General features: G+C 41.2%; 1 protein-coding gene across 1 annotated transcript in view; it reads right to left on the bottom strand.

Moving 5' to 3' along the window:
• The window catches only part of ITGAE (integrin subunit alpha E), a 32,915-nt gene that overhangs the window by 11,562 nt on the left and 894 nt on the right, over positions 1-20,459 (bottom strand). The window contains exons 2-25 of the mRNA XM_066979892.1: positions 17,572-17,686; positions 16,098-16,195; positions 15,628-15,698; positions 14,969-15,086; positions 14,251-14,391; positions 13,793-13,914; positions 12,988-13,139; positions 12,170-12,320; positions 11,575-11,710; positions 10,831-10,944; positions 10,438-10,559; positions 9,539-9,690; positions 9,051-9,204; positions 8,279-8,429; positions 8,125-8,203; positions 7,236-7,363; positions 6,087-6,217; positions 5,158-5,298; positions 4,083-4,304; positions 3,539-3,669; positions 2,659-2,792; positions 2,151-2,302; positions 1,461-1,589; positions 91-158 (exon numbers count right to left, since the gene is read on the bottom strand). Of these exons, the coding sequence (XP_066835993.1) occupies positions 91-158; positions 1,461-1,589; positions 2,151-2,302; positions 2,659-2,792; positions 3,539-3,669; positions 4,083-4,304; positions 5,158-5,298; positions 6,087-6,217; positions 7,236-7,363; positions 8,125-8,203; positions 8,279-8,429; positions 9,051-9,204; positions 9,539-9,690; positions 10,438-10,559; positions 10,831-10,944; positions 11,575-11,710; positions 12,170-12,320; positions 12,988-13,139; positions 13,793-13,914; positions 14,251-14,391; positions 14,969-15,086; positions 15,628-15,698; positions 16,098-16,195; positions 17,572-17,686 (3,112 nt within the window). The remainder of the gene's footprint in view (positions 1-90; positions 159-1,460; positions 1,590-2,150; positions 2,303-2,658; positions 2,793-3,538; positions 3,670-4,082; positions 4,305-5,157; positions 5,299-6,086; positions 6,218-7,235; positions 7,364-8,124; positions 8,204-8,278; positions 8,430-9,050; positions 9,205-9,538; positions 9,691-10,437; positions 10,560-10,830; positions 10,945-11,574; positions 11,711-12,169; positions 12,321-12,987; positions 13,140-13,792; positions 13,915-14,250; positions 14,392-14,968; positions 15,087-15,627; positions 15,699-16,097; positions 16,196-17,571; positions 17,687-20,459) is intronic.

Genomic DNA, 20,459 nt, shown 5'->3' with positions numbered 1-20,459 from the left:
GTGAAGCAAACAAAATACCTTATGCACAAAGATGACCTGTCATATGAATGCTAAATAAAAAATCCAAGTAATAAAACTACATTGACTCACTGGATCTGACTTGTCAAAGTTAAATGAGCAGTACAGATGGTCTTGTTGCAGTCCTTCTTGTAAGGCAACTGAAAACAAACAAAGATCAAGTTAAATTTTAACAGTTCTGATTTTTCCAAGGTAGCAGGTTTAGCATATCTTTACATATACACATACATACGGGGGTCCTTCTCAGAAAATCAAAATTCCCATGACCTCGATTAAGGAGAAGTTGGACATAAAGGACCCTCTAGTGATGTAGTAAGTAGTGAAGTTTGTAATTTAACTCCCAGGAAAAGTTCTGTTTTCATTAGGACATGATGTCTTCAGTGGGGGTAAGGTCTTGTTAAATAATTGCCAGCTGTTTATACCTCGGTTGCCACAGGACAACAATGTTAATTTCTATTCCAGGGACAATGTGTTTTTCCTGAATAAACATTTTCATATGCTATGCCATTTTACAGGCACACTATTTTGTAGTGATGAGGTTACTTCCTTTAGCGATAGTTTTATTAAACAATAAAAATCTACTGTCTGTGGCTGATGTTTCTGCAGAAGTTCAGTGAAAATTAATAGTTAGCTGTTGGGTGCACAAGTAATAAGCAATACTGACCAACACTCAAGAATATCATGAGTTATTGTTAGGGTATAAATGTATCATCATAATCCCTAAGACTACAGCAACTATGGTGATTAGTGTTCGTTATTGCTCAGTGCTAAGTGATACTAACTTTTCTGTCCTATGCTTTATTGACTGCTAATTAAATATTGAATTGTGGTTTAAGATGCCTATTAAGTAGCAAAAAGATGCCTCTTTACAGAGCTTTGTGATTTGGATTTTAGACTAACTGTGAAAAAGAGCCAGATTAGCTTGTACTGAACTGCAAGTGAGGATACCGAAGGATACCAAATTTAAAGGTTCAGTTTATTGGGAGTTTGCAGTCTTCCAACTATAGCTTTGAAACAAGTAAATCTAAACAAATTATATATGTATACCTAATTTTCATTATTTTTAAAATCCATTCACTCGAAAATTTTGTAGGTGTTACTACTAAATACACCATTCAAATAACGAAAAGTACTTCACAAAACATAAAACCCATCTGCCTTGGTCACAGGTAGCATCTAATCTCATTTTAAACAGAGGCCCAAGAGGAATGTGTTCAAAAGTAAAGGTTGGATCTTAGAGAGGAGATTCTCTTAATAGGGTAAGAGTACCTGTTTTGGGGAAACCCCGGCCTAAAGTCTACCTGGAATACAACAATAATAACTAGAAAAGTTAGCAGAGGGGAGAAGGCAACATACAAAGGCTAAGAAAAACATGATTATTATTTTTTAATAGTAAATACTTTGCATTCTGGAAAGAGAAGAGCTCTTCAGTATTTTATTACCTGAAAATGCATTTCTGATGGCTGATATTTATCAAGCACAGGAACAGCAAACTCCGTACTATCGTTTTTCTCACAGAACTCATATTTAACTCTCAGATAAACATTGGAAAAACAGTCAAAGTCACATGGCTACAAGAAAGGAAGAACATGAAATTGAGAAAATATCTGGGCATTAAAATGCAAAACAGTCTTCACACATTATCTCTGTTTCAGCTTCTGTCAGGGGGCATATTTAGGGACCTTCTGACTCAGATGTTGCCTTTGGGCCACTGATTTTAGTAGCCATCAATGGACCATAAATTTGTCAAATGTTTTTTGAGGGATTTTATACATTTGGATCCCATGACATCCTCTGGGTAATGCGTTCCTCGATTCAGTTATACATTGTAAAAAATGGTTTCCTTTATGTTTGTTTTAATCCTTTAGAGCTTCATGACTCTCTGATAATTCTTGCATTATAAATACTTCACACATACCCAAAAGGATGACAGTTTGATTTATAGGAATACAAGTCAAAATGGTACACATCCCCCTCAGCTATAGAACATGCTCAGCAAGTCTAACACCCAGAAAACCACCCAATTATAGTAATTTTGCATTTCAAGGAAGATTAATCATCGTGCAGATTCCATTAAAAATCCTTTCCTCTTAACCCTTCTTTCTGTAGTAAGTCTGACCAACATCACCTACCAGCGTGAAAAGCTGCAGCTCAGAGCATGATGTGTGCTCTCTGACTAAGAGCTTTCCACTTGTTGTGGTGTTCTGATCCTTAAACTGTAATCTCTTCTTTGCCATTTTCACATCTAAGTCCACCGTGTAGAGAATGTATAACTGTGAAAACACTGGAAACACAGATGGGAATTTCTTGTGTACTCATAACAAAGCAATTGCAAAGAGTCAGTGAATGAAGCGGAACAGAGTTCTGATCTGTAGCTCCAGCATTCACAGAGGAGGAAAAAACATGGTGATATATTTCCAACATCTTCCCACAAGTCAAGCAAAACAGAAAAGCTTTTACAATGACCCCTACATTGCCTACTCATGCACCCTACAAAGGATCTGAAGGTTTAGACTGAGATACAATATGCAAGATTTTCAAAATTCTTTGTTAGATGTACCAGAAGTTGTCTACAATGCCAAGTTTCTAATATGGTGTAGGACCATAGATTTTAGTCTGATCACAATTCCCATTTATTACCTTGTTGAGACACTGGTAAAGCTGAGATTATATTGAAACACAGTTTTGCTGTAACAATGCTGCTGTTCTGGAAAATTAATATTCTCTCAGGGTTGAATCTCATACTGGTGAGAAAGTGAACAACTGGTCTCGAGCTAGTCAGTGAAGAACAAATAAGAAACAGAATTAAATTTTTGAAACATTCAGGAAAAAATATTTTAAGAAATCCTGGCAGCAAGCTTAAAAAGTGCTCAGCTTTTCCATGATATTTCACCTGGACCAAGCTAGCCTATTTACAGAAGTTCCAGTTTCTGCTGGGAACATTGAGAATGTACAAAATCCCATGAGCCTGAAAGAACAGACAGCCAAAATACACCAATATAGCTAGAGTTTCAGAATTAAACTCACTGTTTATGTTTCCATTAGATGAACTCATTATCTAGTGGTAAAAATTCTCTCTTTATCAACAATTTGTTTCCAAATACAAAATGCAAGAACAAAATCAAATCTGCCCATCATGTCTTAGCCCTTGCAAACTCCACCAAGTCATTCAGCTACCAGACATCTGATTGAAAATAAGACAAGGTCTGTCAAGATTTTTTTGTCTAAATGACTAAAACCATCAGTGCTGAATTGCAGACGTTAACCAATTAACATAGATCTTAATGTTCATTATCTCATACTTGCTCAAAGCCTTAGACATTCAAAGGCAAAAGCCTTTGCAACTTGAGCTAACAGCTTTACATTTTATATGATTTCTTCTAGCACTGGGAAAGATTTTTTTATGTCCGTCCAATGCCAAATTAAAAATAGAATCATTACACAGTGCTTAGAACACAGATTCTAAATTTGTCTTTGAAACATTTCCCCAACATACTAAAAAGCAGCACTCATTACCTACCGGAGCACAACCACATTCTCCAGTGATCCTACTGCAATATCTTGGAGACCATCATCAGTGAAATCAAAGCCACCATCAATGGATTGTCCAAAATACTGGAGTCCTGCTGATATTTCAGAGGCTTTTACTCTCTAATAGGAGAGACACAACAGCAAATATAAGTCAGGATCTCCCTCCTGTCCTTTGAAAAATACACTTTCTTTCATAAGGCTGTTGTGAGGTTGATTTTACAACACTCCTGACACACAAAATATTGGCTATTAACTTACTGTAATAGATGGGCAGGCTTGCAAAAGAATATATTTTTCTATAGGCAGCACATGAATCCAGGTCTAATCCAGGCCTAAGCAGACAAGTGAATAACTGCAATTAAGGAGCAGGTCTGCTGCAGAAGCCTGTGGACTCACATAAACCAACACCCGCAAATTTCTCACTCATCAGTGGGAATGTAATGTGAAAGTCCTTCCTCCCAGCCTCTTGCTACAAAAACACAAGCTTTTCCCTCCCATAGTGGACTGGAGGCAAGTCCCAACAAGACACATACTTGAGAAAAAGAGCTCTTGATCTTGTCCTTTTCACCATTAAAGATGTAAATGCTGCCAAAAGAGGAACTGTTTGAAAGATGATCTTCAAGGGGGGCTCCAACTGCAATATCCTCATATCCATCCCCGTTGATGTCTCCAATGCTGGCCACGGTAAACCCAAACCTTGCGAACTGAGTGGTCACCTGCACATTTAAATGTCCTTCCAAGGTGAATGAACCAGTCTGAAATATACCCAAGAAAGAAATCCCTTTAGAACAATTGTAACCTCTAAACAATATAATAAGAAATTCAAGATAACAGCTAATTTTCAGACCAAAAGCTTGATCCAACTGCATGCAAAGTCTCCCACAGAAGCAGTGTCCCTGGACAGCCCTATGCAAGTAGACACAGTTAAGGTACTATCTGTTTTTAAATCATGAGCAGATTGAGTTGATCCACTGCTTATTTCGAGACAAACTTGTTTCTCCACCACGTTACAGAAATAAGCCACAAGAGGGTGCAAGTTGTTTGAATTCTAATGGACGCCCACACTGTTTTCTGCTTCCAACAATTTGGTATGTTCCCTGAGCAAATTTTAGCAGTGCACCAACGGGAGCTTATCCTGGTCTGCATGTTAAGTTCTCACTCAAAATGACGCAATTAACTTCTATCCTGGATATATGTATCTGGTATACTGGATCCAGTAGCTGGGCTCACAAAACATTTTGTTTTCTGCAAGTCCTGGAAAGTAAAGTTTTAGCAGCTACCAATGTATACATTTATTGCAAACATTGCAAAAAACATTGTTTGGAAGAGCAAAGTGTACACCAAAAAATTGCCTATGTGTAGGCAAAAGACGTGATTTTAGCACACTGTGATATCAGTGTACCTTAGCTACAGAATGGTTTTATTTATTTTTTTCCTCTTTCATATTCTAATGACTAAGACAGGACTGCTGGCTTCATCCTGCAGTCCTCTACCATACAGGGAGAGCACACTCAGTGAGAGCACAAAGGAGGAATGTTTTATTTGTCACTACTTAGGCATGGTTGGAAAATCCCCAACATGGAGTGTTTACGCTACCAGTGTTTTTACCTCTGTCTCCAGGCGATAGACGTAAACCCTTCCTTCTTCCCCTTGGATGTGATAAAATGGAGCTCCAACAAGGAGAAGATCTGTCTCCCCATCACGGTTCACATCAAGCGGGCAGAGCTCAGAGCCAAAATAAGATCCGACCTGGGCTCCAGAAAAAGACAAGCAGCTCTTTCACTGGAATTCTCTATATATAGCTTTGTAGAATTGCGTCCTTTGCAACAGTAAGGCAATTTTTAGAACAAAACATCACATATCTACTTATATGTGGATCACTTCACTATTATTTATTACATTACTGCCATCCTCGGGGACAGATCCTGTAACCAGCATAACAGTACCAAAATCATTATTCAACAATGTGACAGAATAAAAAGTAGAATAACACAGTTGATGACGTCTTTCCCCATGAGCCATGAGAACAGAACATAAATATAGTACACCCCACTTAGCTAAACGTCTTCCCTGTCTTTTTCCAAATTTCATGATTTCTTCTGGTATTCCCAAAGTATTATGGAGTGAACTAAGACTGTATAATCCACAGCTAGCTAAATCAGATGCTTGGCAGTTCTCTGATTCCTACTTGTGAGACCTCTAACCAACGAAAACATGGTGAGGTGAGTGCCAGTACCCTCCAGCAGCCTGCTGTGAGCAGTTGAACTTTGATAATTTCTCCCAGCTGAGCAACTTGTCCCAGAAGCTCAGACTTCAACAGATCTCATTTGAAAAAATGAGGCTGCCTGACCATAGTGGGTTTAACAGTAATAATAAGGCTAATGGATTTATTCAAACATTTATAATGGCTTTACTCTTGCTTCAAAGGATGTAAATTTGTCCGGAGAAAATGAGGCTGTTGCTTGAGCAACCTAGATGCGTGCTGTGCCCCTGACCCCTACTGACCTGCTTGCCCCTGTGTGAGTGAAGCACAGTACCTGTTCTCCTTGCAGGGTTTGTTTCAAGTGGCCATCCTGAAACACCAATACCTTCCCTGTCATGCTGTGCCGTGGAGCTCCAGCCACATACAAGGGTCCGTATCCTGTGCGCACCACTGCCACGCTGTATCCTGGTGCATTCACACGAGGAACAAAAAGATCATGCATGTCAGTACCATACTCTACCCCTGAAGGAAAAAGCCCACGAAGCTTCGACTTAGACATAGGCCTACATATTTCAGTGAGATCCAAGAGCTTGCACCACGTCATGTTGTTGTGGCCCATGTTTTTGATTACAGACTAGCTCATCAGAATATTGATTAGGAAACGGCAGGTAACTTTCCTGAGAGAAAAGCCAGCAAAGCTGAGGTTTTCTTCTCTTAACAGCTTGTGAGGTAATTGAATAAACTGCTGCTCTGAAAAACCTGCTTGAACTCTTGAGGACTTTTAGCATTTGTCACAGTTCCTGAATGCTTATCCAATATACACACTTTTTTTTTTTCTTTCTTTTTAATTATTATCTCTGCAAGCTAGCAGGCTTAGAATCCTTCATAGAAGTGAAGGAAACATTATACTCCATATAAAATGCAAAAATAGATCTGTTACGGGGCTTTTGTAACAGGGAAGTAATGACAGAAGGATTATCCTGACACAACCAGTCCACAGCACCTCATATGTCCTAGAAGAACTTTAAGACCAAGGCTACAGTCAGGAGATACAGGGACCATAAGGCTACAAAGCACTAGGGTGAATAAGCAAGGTCTTATTTGTCACTACGCCAAGAACAGTATTGATTCACAAACTGTTTCTTCTCCAGACACTCACAGCAAGTCAAATATTTATACTTATCAGCTCACAAAAATGCCCTTCACTGTGTTCTTATACTGCGAAACCAAATGGATGTGTTAACAGAATAGCACCACAATGCATCATAACTCATAAGAGCAAATAGGCTGAACAGGGAGACAGTGTTTGCATTAGAATCTCTGTCCCTGTTACGGAAAATATTCAAAATTCAGTTAGATGCTGCAGGAGATGGTCTTCACGTAAATGCTGTCAGTGCCAGAACACACTGCCCTACATATAAACAAACCAAACAAAATTGCAGCCAGGTTGTCACCGATCTCAAGAGAGGGTCAAGCTGCTTACCTAGGTAACTGTACTTTGCTTTTTTGGCTTCTTCTTTTGATTCATTCATGAAAACAGCTGTCTTGGTTGCCAGATCATACAGCAGAATTCCACCAGACCAGTCAAAGGCACCCACCGCACCAAACACGCTGCAGAAATAACATAGTGCAAATTAAATGGAGGAACACAGGTCAATTGCCAGTGCTAGTGACCTCTATCAGTCTGCAAAGCTGCTTAGTAGGTTGCCATGTTTTCTGGATTACAACTCCTGCACTCTTTCCTGGACCATGTAGCATGGGTGGTTTTACTAGCTCCTAGTATTGAAGGTAAAAGATGACTGCCCAACATCAGAGAAGCAGCTGCACATCTCCCAGTTCTCTACATGTCATTGTTTGCAAAATGCGATCACTGTTATCCTTACAGCCAACGCTGCTAAATGTTCATTAGCTTCCTCAGTTTCCACTGTTCTCCCCTCCTGACAAGGACAGAGATCACGCTTGTCTTGGAAGGACCAGTGTTTTAAGCCAGAGGATTCTGAAAGAGCAATATTATTTTATTTGCAACATGATGGAGTCCCTGGTCTTGTACACTGGAGACACAAATGCCAACTAAATCAAAGCTGTCAACTGAAGTTAGTTCTCTTGTCCATTAGAAAAAAAAGGATCCAGTAGTTATAACAGGGGTCATGTGAGATAGAGCCCATCCTAAAATAAAATTCACAACCGACATTAAAAAAGTAGTATTTTTTACTTATCTAACAACTTCAAAGCAAGCAGTGGCTTGCCAATGAGATTTGACTACATAGTTCTCAAACTTCTGTATCAGCATCATTTCTTGTATAAGACCTTCTGAATCCTTACAGGTATTAAAACGGCAGCACAGCATACAACCATTTAGCAGGGTTAAATACAGAACACTTGCCTTATCCAAAATCTGCACACTGAAACCAGATTGTGCCAGTTCATACTCCAGAGCATCACCTTGAGTACCTGACAATGCAATAGAAATAGGGTGAGTCCTTATTCCTCAAAAGATAGCAATGAAATAGAAAAGCTTCTGTTTACCTTCTATCCCAATAATACTCTGCTGCAGGGTTGAAAGCAGCCCATCTAATGCTGAATAATTGGTCACCTGAAATACATTAGTGTCATCTGGACCAGATGCAATTAGCCGCAACTCATTCAGGGCCTTTGGTTTTTTGAAGGCATCCCCCACCTGCAGAAGAGATGCAAATTAATCAGAAGAAGCAATCTTTAGAGTCTTCTTATTCCCACGTACTTAAGGATGGAATCGCTCGAGTTGGTGGTAAAAATCTCAGCTTCAACCACCCTATGTAAACCCAGAAATAGTAATTGATTTGGAAGCCAATGAATTAGACAATCTGAGTGTCTCCTGGAACCAGACCTTTACAAAACATCTTCATGTAACTGGCTGGTGCAGTATTTGGTGTATACAACTTTGTTGTACCCAACAACTAAGTTTGGAAATCAATAAGTCACAAGGCATCATAATATCAAACATCTTCCTCTGTAAGAGAAAGAATGAGAAGCGATAGCTGAATGACATTACTAGAAGGCAAGGGTGATAGTGTGAGAAGAAACCTACCAGAGACTTGAACTGAGAAACTCTCATGCCTGACATACTTTTTGATCACATTTGTTTATTCTTTATTGTTTAACAGTTCATATCATAGCTTTATCTTTCATATATTTATTTTATATGTGCTTGTTCCCTTATTTACTGGAGACACATATGGTTCAGTTCTCCTTTTCTCCCCCTGCCCGGTGCTACCCAGTAATGGAAGGAAGATATGATCCAAGTAGGTTTCCAACTCACCCCAATAGCATAGCGCTCAACTCCTGCCATTTTGGGCGAATTTATCACTGTTGTCAAGTTCATTTCATCCAGGAGTATTTCCCCATCTGTAAGCACAATCATGATCTTGGCTGCATCCTTCCGGGATCCGTGACTTTCAATGAAGATAGAATCCCTGTTAAAACATCAAAAAATGAAACATTTGCAGCTAACAGTCATAGCAAGGAGACAAGAAATTTTCTTTTGCATTCATTTACCTTAAAATGGCCGGGTGCTATCTCTTTCTATAGCTTCCTGAGCCCCGTCATACCATAAATTACACACTGAGAGATGACTTTTACAACCTTCTAAAATATGGCACAGAAACTGCTGCCTGCTATTCAACCTCTTCCAAATAAACAGGACTCCTTTCAGGACCTGAATGTTCATGGAAGGCCCTCTCCCTTACTCATGAAATGCCCCGGAAATCACCTTCATTATTTCTTGAGCTCCTTTTTTCTGTTACTTACAGGGCATGTTGCATGGCAGATGCTGTTTTTGTCACATTGCACACCTGCACAATATCAAGTACTTTCTGGAGGGTGGCATTTGGATTCCAGTTTTCTCGCAGGTCAAACTCAGTTTTGATTTCAAAGCCATACTGCACCACTGCAAAATCACACTGGAAGAAAGCAGCAGGTAAGCATCTGCTTGTGACAACTGTTGATTCAGAGAATGAGAGCTCTCTGCAACAACTAGCCCATAAACCCCAAGAGAAAATATTATCCAGACTATGTAGAAAGAACATATTTTTATGAGCAAGTGACTTTTAAATATGTGTAATGCATAAACAAGGATTGTTATAAATATATTATAGGCGAGGAAAATTAAAACACTGTCAGTACAGGCAGAAAAAATTGTTTTGGGGAACGCTAATTTGTTTTTAAGTACTTGCATTTTCCTGTTATGTTTTTGGCACATGTGCAGGTTTCAGAGAGGATTATCTGCGATATTACTGCATTTTTCCTTCATTTTCCAGGATGATCTGATTATCGTTGCTTTTGTGCTTGTGGGTATAGATGTTACGATACAGGAACAGAGACAGAAAACAACAAGAAAGTCATGACTGTCACCTTGTATGAAGGGAGAGATGGTGCTCACTGGGCTGCAAGCATGACAGCCATAGCAGGGCTAGGGATTTCTAAGCAAACAAGTCACAGACTTTTCTCTCTACAGTGCTGTTAGGATCAAGACTGAGGATGTACTGCTATGTAAGCAAAATTACGTCAAGAACACAGGCAAGTTATGGAAGTGTTTTCCCATCCTAATGGAAATTAACCTGCACAGTCCCAAATTCTGGTGAAGAGGCAGCTTAAATGAAGCACAGCACACTTTGTACTTTTAGCCTGCTGAAGAGAGTAGGGAGTACCTCAAAGCACTTCTCATACAGTGTTTTCATCATCTTGTGGATGAATGCTTTTGCTCTTTCAAAATCGTCTGGTTCAATGCTCCCTGATCCATCCAAAATAAAAGCAATCTCTGTCCCAGAGCCTGCCAGGATATGGAAGATAAAGGAGTAAGGAGAAGGCTCCCTGGAGCTCAGTAATGTTGGTCAGGATAAAAGTTCTTTATCCAGTGTTATCAATCAACACACAAATAATCCCACTCCAACAAGCAACTGAATGGCACCGAGACTGCCCACTGTCATTTCAGCGTGAGCCACAACTCAGCTCTGGAAGCTTACAGCACAGCAGCCCCCCAGATTTCATCAGTCCATGACAGTCCACAGCATGATTCTGTTAAAAGATACTTCACCACGTACGCAAGCCATTTTCCTCCTCCTCCTCTTTGTCGCTCTCCATCCAGGAAGGGAGCATGCTGCCACCATTGTCATTAATGTTTCTGTGTCCTGGTGTCTCAGTTGGAATATTTTCAGCTGAAACAGGAAAGAAAATTGAATGTAGGTGACAGGGAACAGGGAGAGAAAACGAACAGTGAACTGAAACCTTGCATTATTGCCCATGCAGTGTTCCTGCACCTTGCTGCCTGATAGCTGAACTCTTCCTCATCCCTGCAGTATGTAGCAGATCATACTGCTTTCAGGTTCAAGAGTATGGATGCTATGGAAAAAATTGTGAGTTTTGAAGGCTGTGGGGATCAGGTCTTCATCTTAAAAAAACAGCTACAGTTTAATAGAAATAAACTGCTCCAAGTACACACAAAATTATAAGTATCATAACAGAAACACTGAAGGGAAGGTGAATGTGTACATTTTAAAGCACCTATTGCAGTCCATCTGTCTTTCCATACTAATGTTTTGGCTGCAGGTCACAGATACAGAATATGATCTCTTGTCCTCCTGATTGGCTGGCTAAGGAGGACTGTTATGAATGTAACAGAAATAATTTTTATTTGTTTTACTGTTGCTGGGCAGGTGACTGCAAGAACAGGCTAAGACCTGGATGGATGTATTTACATTCCTTAAGCCATGAAGCTACCCACCATCGCAGATCCACTCTATAAGTTACAGTGAAGGGAGATGTGTGAGGAGTGGAATTTCTTCTACCTGACTCAATCAGAGTGTCTCTCTGCAGCTCTGAAAGGAAACTGTCAAAATCTTCATATGCAGACGACATGAACCAGTCACTTCTACCCTTCTGCAGCTCTTCTGGGACCCACTGGTTGCTAACGAACTCTCCAATCTAGGGAGAAAATCCAACAGCCGTGGAGACTGCACGTTTCATACACACACACACAATTGCCTTAATTAAAAACTTGACAGCCTGAAAGGGAGTTTTCTGAAAGCTTGGTAAAGCAGCCCTGATCCTAGATTGCACAGTAAAACCTTTTTTGCAAAGAAAAAGCTATTAAAAGCTCTAGAGCCACAAGCATTATACAAGTCAGACACTTTTATTTCTGTAACTTTTTCCTTAACACCCTCCAAAACAAGCTCTCTGGAATCAAGAAGACAGAGGCCTGGGCGAGCAAGGGAGCCACCAGAGCATCTCAGATTGGACATCCTGCATGTCTAATGCAACACTTTTTCTTCCACCCACTGCTAAAGCATAAAAGTAGACACATGGGGTGGATGGAAACATCTCTCTCCAACATATGAGCTTAGAAGCAAAAAAAATGTAGCTTTGAGGTTTCTCCCTACTCACCTTAGGAGCACAGAGTTTGACCTTAGCCATTTTGAGGGAGTTCATCACATTTCTCAATTGATGGTTTTCTAAAAACACTTGTCCAGATACCATGACAATGATTATCTTGTCAGTCTGTCTGGAGTCATGGCTGTCAGTAAAGACTTTATCCCTGTAGAAAAACAAGCCTAGAGGTATTTTATGGGACAAACTATGTCTTCAGAGTCAGAAATCTCAGTGCTGCTGGCAGGGTGCTGATGTTCATTGAACTCTCAGCACACGAGAGTCTGTGCAGTACAGACATGCAAAGCAAACGCGCACATTATACTTCCAGGGATGTTGGCTATCCACAGCTGGTAGCTCTGCCTTCACAAGCAGCACACGGGGCATTTTTACAATGAAGTTCAGTATTGTCAGAGTCGTGCTATTGGGAAGAAAATAGAGTCGAGGAAAGCAAGACTCCCAGGGAGACACAGCAGATGAGTGAAAAAGATGGGAAAGGCCTCAGGTATACGAACAAGCACATGCTGAAAGCAAGACCCAGGTGACTGCATTTTCATGCTGATGCCCCTATGTCAGCCAGGAAGGACTTCACACTTTGCCTCTTGGCAATTTCTCCTTGTGAAAACCAGAGTTGGACCTGACAGACCCCCAGACAGATTCATTCACAGGCCTCTGTCGGCAGAGTCTGTCACTAAGAGAAGCATTGGGAAAGTGATAGTTGTGAGGGTGTGAGAACAAGAAGAATATAGAGGAGGTGCAGGAGGCTGTACTGATGTACATGAAATGCGAGGAATCACTTGAGTGTCCCAGGAGCTTCCTGAAACACGTGAACTCACAATACATGCTGCAGTGTGGCTGCAATGTCAGTCTGTGAACTCTGCTGTTTCATATTTTGGACCTTGAAGAGAGCAGTTAATCTGTTGCAGCTTTCTTGCAGGCTCAGTTCAGTTTGGGTCTGTTCTCCATACTGCACCACAGCAAACCTGACCTGGAGAAAGAAGACAGCAAAGCTGTGTTGGTTAGACAAGATCTAAGGCAGGATCCCTAAGTCCCTCAGAGTGTCAAGTTTAGTCCCAAACTTTACTGCACAAACATGGAAGGCCTACATTGCAAATGGAAGGCAGATTACCTATCTTTATCTCTCCATCACACATTTGTATTCTGGTGATCCCTTTTGGATCAACTCCAGGAACTGACTTCATTTTCTTTGGCTTAAAATGATTTCTCCGTCCGAACTTTCTGTATTTATCTGTCTGGCCAGATCTTTCGAGACCACATGGCTCAGCCTCACTTTGTCCCCAAATATCAGGCTTTATTTACATCAAAGTAATGGCTTATAAGCCTCACTCATTTGTACGTCTACTGTTTCAAGGTGTCCTGAGAGATTTGTCTGGTAAAATATCTAGGCATGCTACTGGCGTGAAAACTCACTCCTAGATCTTCCACTCCACTCTTCAGCTACTCCTCATCCTTGGATCACTAACATTTAACTCTTGCATTACAATATGTAGAATTATTACCAGCATCACTGCGAGTAGTTTAAACAGCAGTAAGTATGACAACTGGGGGACTCTTTCCATTCTTCATTAGAGCTCTGGTCATCCTGCCTACCAGAAAACAAGACTGAACAGTTTCACACACCTTTGAGCATTTCTGCCACATTGACTTCATCATATTGATGACTGAGTTCTTGGTGCTTTGGAAATCATCTGACTTGGTGTTCTCTGATCCACCCAGAATGACAGCAATCTCTGTTCCCGGTTCTGTCAATGCAGTTAAATATAAAAGAACATTTGAAAAGGCCCCGAAACATCCTAACATTTAGCAAGAGTTCAAGAACATTGACATAAACAACAAATTAGAAAAAAAAAAAATTTTACCACTTCCAGCCATTCTGAAAGCAGGTCTAGCTGATGATGTGATCTACACTGTAGTAATAAGTTTAATTTTTAAAAATTCTCAGTTAATGATGATGGTAATAATGATTGAATTTTACTGTAACCTTCAAAACCTCAACCTTTTCCCTCCCTAGCTCTCTCCTGCCACATGAATACAAGCTGCTTTCAAGGAAGTAATGTTTGTTCATGTCCAGTACTTACCTTTGCACATGTGGTTGCTCCATGCACTGCCAAAGTGCTCACCACAAGTAATGCTGACGTTGTTTGTGCTCTTAGAGCTGCTGGTGGCAGTAAACTTGTCTTTGCTGTTTCTGTTTTGAATGCCACTTAATTTGGTCTCAACTAAAAAATGTAAAAAGCAAGAATAAAAAAGACAGTCTACATTTTAAAAATACTCTTCTAATTAACATACCTTAAAATCAGGATCTGTTTCCTAGTGAAGGTGAAATGAGACCATATAGGTTTCTAATGTAATCTTCTCAGCTTCTTTGCAGTGACTGCAAGAAGCAGAGCAAGGCAGCTCTCTGCTACCTTGATTAAATGCCACAATAGCTCGGTCAAGTTGGAATGAACAACCTTGACTGATAGAGCATTTTTAAAAATCCCAGTGGATGTCTGTCATATCCATTTGCTAAGAATATAAATGCTTTTCTAAATCCAGGCTTAAGAGCTGGATCTTTGGTACACATGGGACACCACAACAGAAAATCCCTGGTGCTTTCTGCTAGTCTTCAAGGCTGAACCTTGTAACCCTGTTGAAGTCAGTGTAATATATCATAAAATTCAACTCTTAAGTCTCTCCCAGCGGACCATTGACCTTCCTGGTTAGGAACTCAGAAGGCCCCTGCTGTTAGGTCAGAGCCTCATGCTGCTATTTCTGTCCCTCTGCAAAGGCACTATGCTGGCTCTGCTCCTGTACCCATCTTGGTGAGGTTGAGGAAAGCCGTGCTGCGCAAGTCGGCGGTGAGCAGAGTACAGACTCCATTCAGGTCCTCTGTAGTGGTGAAGGCCCGGCGATGCTTCTTCTGCAGGCAAGCCTGTGGGGGTGGCAGGGAAGGCTAATGAATAACGAGCAGAGCCATAGACAAAGGATGAATCAAGATGCCATCTGGTGAACGTTCAGTATCCCCTGCACAGCACTAAAGGCCTCCTAGCAAGAGTCAAAAAGCAAGCAGTGACCCCCTTCCCTGCTGTGACCCCTGCTGCATCAGGTTAGCCAGGACCTGAGCTCCCACAAAGTGTGAGGCTGGGGTACCACCAGGCTGAAGGTGTCAGTCTCCAAGTCAGTGGCTCTCAAGCCTTCTCTGCCAATCTTCCCTTCTCCTCTGAGTGGGGCTGGCTGCAGTGAAGTACAAGGTCCACTGCAGTCCTCAGCTGATGAAAATGAAAAGGGCCCTTCTGAGTTTTCTCTCTTGGCTGGCAAGGCACCAACTGGCTTTCGAACCAATCAGTATCCAGCCAAGAGCTTTCGGCTTTTGTCCTTCTGTTATGTCTGCTCATTTGTATTTCCCTGCAAACATACACAGTGTTTTGGAAAAATCCAGTCATTCCCAGCCATGGATGTTTTCGGTCCCTTACCAGGATCCAGTCGGAATTCCTGTCAATAGCTATGCCACCATCCTGGATGTTTTTGGACCGTTTAATTTTTCCTGAAATTGAATGAATGATTGAATGAATGAGAGAGGGAAGGAGGGGAGAACAGTGTGGGTGAAAAAAAATTGAAATGGATATGGTACTTATCAGCCTTGGGCAGACAGAATAAGAATCAATGTTATCAGCAGTTATAGCAGTAATGAATATGTTGGAAACAAAAAACTTTGCCTCTACTTCAGCAAAGATTAGGCAAAGACCTAGCCGTGGCAGAAGAGGTCTTGCAGCCCCCAAAGACATCACTCCCAACCTCTGGGACAATGGGTTTGCATTTCTCGCCATGAAGTGCTGAGCTAAGGGACCTAGCAACGTGCTCAGTACTCTCTGAAACACCTTGCTTCTGCACATCCTCATGCCCATGTCAAATCAAGTATTGGAAAGGGGAAGTAGGACTGTACCTTGCAAAGGTATCTCCTGGCACTGGATCTTGTCCTGCAAAACAGTGCACTTTCTCAGCCTGCCCAACCCCTTGTCTACTGAGGAAGTAACCAAAATCCTGTTGAACAAGAGAAAAAGCGGAAAAGAGGGAAGGTGGCACAATCAGGAAGAATCCTTTGATACTGAAGAGTGCTAAAAAAACATCTGTGGGCTAGGGTGCCACACCTTATCCTGACAATTAATTAATTAATTAATTAATCCTGTCTCTTAATTAATTGGACACTGGTGTGGTTTTGAGCTGAACAAGCTACTAAGAAAACACTTATTTCCTCCTACAAATCTTCAGCCTTCCCATTTGTTCCCCTAAAGCCTCCCAACTGATAGTACTCCAAGCTGCTTGCACACCCAGACATCACTAGAAGACGCCACTAGCAAATTTCATTTTTGGAAATCGGAACATAAAATATCCACACCACCGAGTTTGTTCAGTTTCTCTTTCAGATCCTTGAGGAAGGGAAGAATGAGGTTCTCCCTCACCACACTCTGCTGTCCCAAACGGGCTCTGTCTGGGCTGTTGGCAGGGGAAGTTTCCACCACACAGCCAGCAGCTCTTCTGCAGCAGTCTCCGGTCACAGCAGACAGGAGTTTTGCCACTGACTGAACTGGGTTAAAGAAGGGGTTTTACTCTCATCCCCCACTTCTCTGTCGCTGCAAGTAGGACTTGATCTAAACAATGAATTCAGGAAAGCTAGCCCAGCCCAAGGAAGGGGTCTGGAAGCAACTTGTCCATAAAATATTGGAGATAAAAGGAGGCTAGAATGCAGTAAGGAAGTCCAAACCCCATCCTAGGAAATGGCAGCACTGTCATATGAAATGGAGACTGCTCTGTGAGTCAGCCGCTTTGTGCTGACAGGATAGGAAAGGTTTCTTTACTCCAGAGCTATCTGCTGCACAGCCTTACTACTTCGCTAAGCATAATATAGGTTATCTCTATAGCAACCACTTGTGGTTGGCTTCTATTCACCAGACTAGCTATCCTTTTCTGTTCCCCTACAAACCCAACAGTCAAAATATAGCAGTTTCTAGCTCTTTATGGTCTTCAGACTAAGCTCACAACATAACTTTTGGCAGCTGGTGGGTAGACACGACTGCTGCAGCCCCCGAAACCACACGATATACCAGGGAGCTCTGCAGAAAAACAGTTGCTTGCTTCTGTCATCTGGTTAAAAGAGCAGATAGCCTTTTTTGTACAGTGCTATGACTTAGCAGAGGGCGAGGGGAGAAGCATCATGAAGGCTAACAAGCTGACAATGGACACTTAATGCTGATGAAACTTTAATATCAGCCCCTAAGAACCAAAGAACAGTTCTGGGTCCCAGGCAGAGGAACCTGTGATAACAGTTGTAGAAAATGAGAAGCTACGTGAGCTCAGACCACAGTCATTCACAAAGACCTGGGAAGCCTGGATATATTTTTCTTTCTTCAGTTCCTTACATGGTTGTGTTCCCATCTGAGTGCTGAAGAACCTTGGGCCACAACAGAGAGTCTGTGTGTGGTGTGATCCACTTCTTGCCAGTGTCAACATTAAAGCTCCTCAAGGACTTGATCACTGAAAACAAAAATAAATGATCACAGATGGTGACCTGTAGAGTCCTCGTTACCAGCACAAGCTCTTGAGCCAGCTGTCCCTGAACCCTACCCACCATGATGGCACAGAGACAGCTGGTGGGAGGGAGAGTTACCAAGCTATGGAGATTTCATTCATTTAGATTAACAAATAATTTTCTTGCCTAACCTAGTGGAAGATAAAGTAATGCAAGTCCTGTTTTGGCATCCAAGGTCAACCTTTATAGCAGAACAAAACATTCCTACTACTGAAGCTCAAACACGCATTTAGACAGGAGAGGAAACAAAACTCCATGGCTTGTGGAAGTGACATGCCACTTCAGGATGGCACCAGTGGAATCATGTCTTGTAAAGCTGATATTCAACAGACCAGGAGACAGAAACCATCAGATTAAAGAAAGAGCTCTTTGGGTAGCAGCAGGGATTATTCCCCACAAGACATTGCTGTAAACATGGTAAAGAGAGGTGAACATAGATTTGTTTTCTTTTTTTTTAAAAAAAAAAAGGAACTTTGCAGCAAGAGAATAAATTTGTGCCTCAAATGTGATGGATATTCTGCTGGGGATGCAGCTCTGCTACAAGTCCAATAAATTCTCAAAACTGATACAAAATGGCCATCAAAAAAGAGAAACTTCTCATCCACAGAGCTGTAACTGAACTGGCATCCTAAAGGTGGTTTTTTTTTTTTTGTTTTTTTAGTTTTTATGAATGTACTTTCTTTGTGCAAGGCAGCCCACAAAAATGGGGCTGATATATTGGTGTTTTAACTGTCAGATTCTGTGGCACGCCAACCTTTGTTGCTGTTCACATCTCAGCTCTTGATTTCTTGCACAGGCTGGGAACAAGGTGCTATGATAAATGCTGTGAGTTCCAGCACTGAGCTGTGCTGTATAACCAAATCCCTGTCTACGATGTGACAGCTTTGAAAACCTTGTACTAACCTCAAATGTCTCTGGCCACAAACTCCATATCTGAGTGAAACTAGCAAAGAACAAAATGTGAATTGTATCCATCTAGAATCTCTCCTGATTCTAACTTCACTCAGAGCTGAATATGAGGTTATTCAGTTAATTCCATATCATTTCCCAGCCTGGCTACGAATGCACAGGTGGAAGAAGTAAAATACCACAGTCAGGGCAAAGACATGCAACGTGTCCTGGCTGCGGTGCATTTTCAGTCTGCTTCTGCTTCCTGAAACATCCCATACTTCAGGGACATGGCATGCATCCCTTTCAGAGGGTAGGCAAACCATCCTGAGCTGCCTCCTTACTTTGCTTATCTCATTTTACCAACTAAAAGGCCTAAATTAACTCAGAGATGCTTCTAAACATCCGCATATGCTTTCACTGTAATAGTCTAAAAATTCCATACATTTACAAAGGCCTCCAGTAAAACTCCTTTGAAGCAAAACTGAAATGGAGCTCCAGATATGCTGGAACGAGTTCAGCTGTCTTTGAAGTAAGGGGCAACTCTCAAGCAGACAACAAAAAGAGAAAATGATTGCCACAGATGATCTCACTCCTGAATATTCCTGTGCTCACACGGTATTTGGCCTGGGAACAGGACTCTTCAACTCTGCACCTAGTTCTGCTGCTCTCATGCTGCAAAGTCACGTTATTCAAACTTTTTACTCCTGACTCCCTGTTCGCAGGGATTTCCAACACAAATGACTCAGGTTTCAGCCATTCAGGTATTCGAATTAAGTGTACTGTACTTAACCTGAGGGGAAAAAATGTGTGTAATAGATTAACCAACTATACCAGCAAATTATTTGTAGCCTACATGCTTACACCCTCGGCACAGATCTTTCAGATAAGTTCCAAGAACCTAACCGAGACTCACCAAGACAGACAACTGCACTTTGCTGCACTGCCACTTTCAACAGCAAAACCCACAAATGCTAAAAAGCTTGCTAAAGGAGAGTGACAGAAAGGAGCAACTGAAGCACACAAGGAGAGAAGCCTCCACCAATTACTCCACCTTACTTTTGCATAACCCAGATCAAGGTAGATCAAGATTTGAAAAAAAATATTAGTAAGTTCTGTGGGCACCTCTGTTAATAATTTATATGTTTAATAATATATTGTTTAATAATAATTTATATGTTTATATGGGAGCATCCTAAGCACCTTACGATAAGCACAAGAACAGGGGTATTAGCAGAAATAAAACATCATCATCTAACATGTAGAGGTCGAATGCAAATAAGGAAAATAGTAGAGCATAAACCCTGATATTAAATCTATAATCACAGCAAAACAAGTTACAGAGAACTTTGATTGACATCTCATTAAACAAATAAAATTAATAGCATTTTTTTTTCCCAAACACATTCGAAATACAAAGCTTGCCAGAAAGTCTGTGATGCTGATCAGGGCATGAAATGAATACTTAAACAATATTCTTTCTGTACAGATGGAGTAGATCTATACACTATTGAGTCTTTTGAAAAAGAAACCAGACAAACAAATTCTGCCATAGAGGATCCAACTAGCATTTATTTGTGCAGTTGCTGGAAGTGAGGCCGGAAACATGCCAAGTGCAGTTGTCAATTGCTGGAGCTAACGGAGTAGCACCAGAAGGGTGTCACCCTTTCTGGGACAAGCAGCTAGGGACGACTTCATGACAGAATTGTCCCCACTGGGCTACACGACAGAACGCTGTGGATACTGACTCTGACTCAGGAAATATTCCTAACTCATCTCATACCTATACCTTACTTTATGCATTCTTATTCTCACACAAAGGTTCTAAAT

This window comes from Anser cygnoides, chromosome 18, assembly GCF_040182565.1.
Source record: "Anser cygnoides isolate HZ-2024a breed goose chromosome 18, Taihu_goose_T2T_genome, whole genome shotgun sequence".
In the NCBI taxonomy this organism is placed as follows: domain Eukaryota; kingdom Metazoa; phylum Chordata; class Aves; order Anseriformes; family Anatidae; genus Anser; species Anser cygnoides.
Note: the sequence above shows the minus strand (reverse complement) of the source record. Positions and strands in the feature narration are given on the sequence as shown.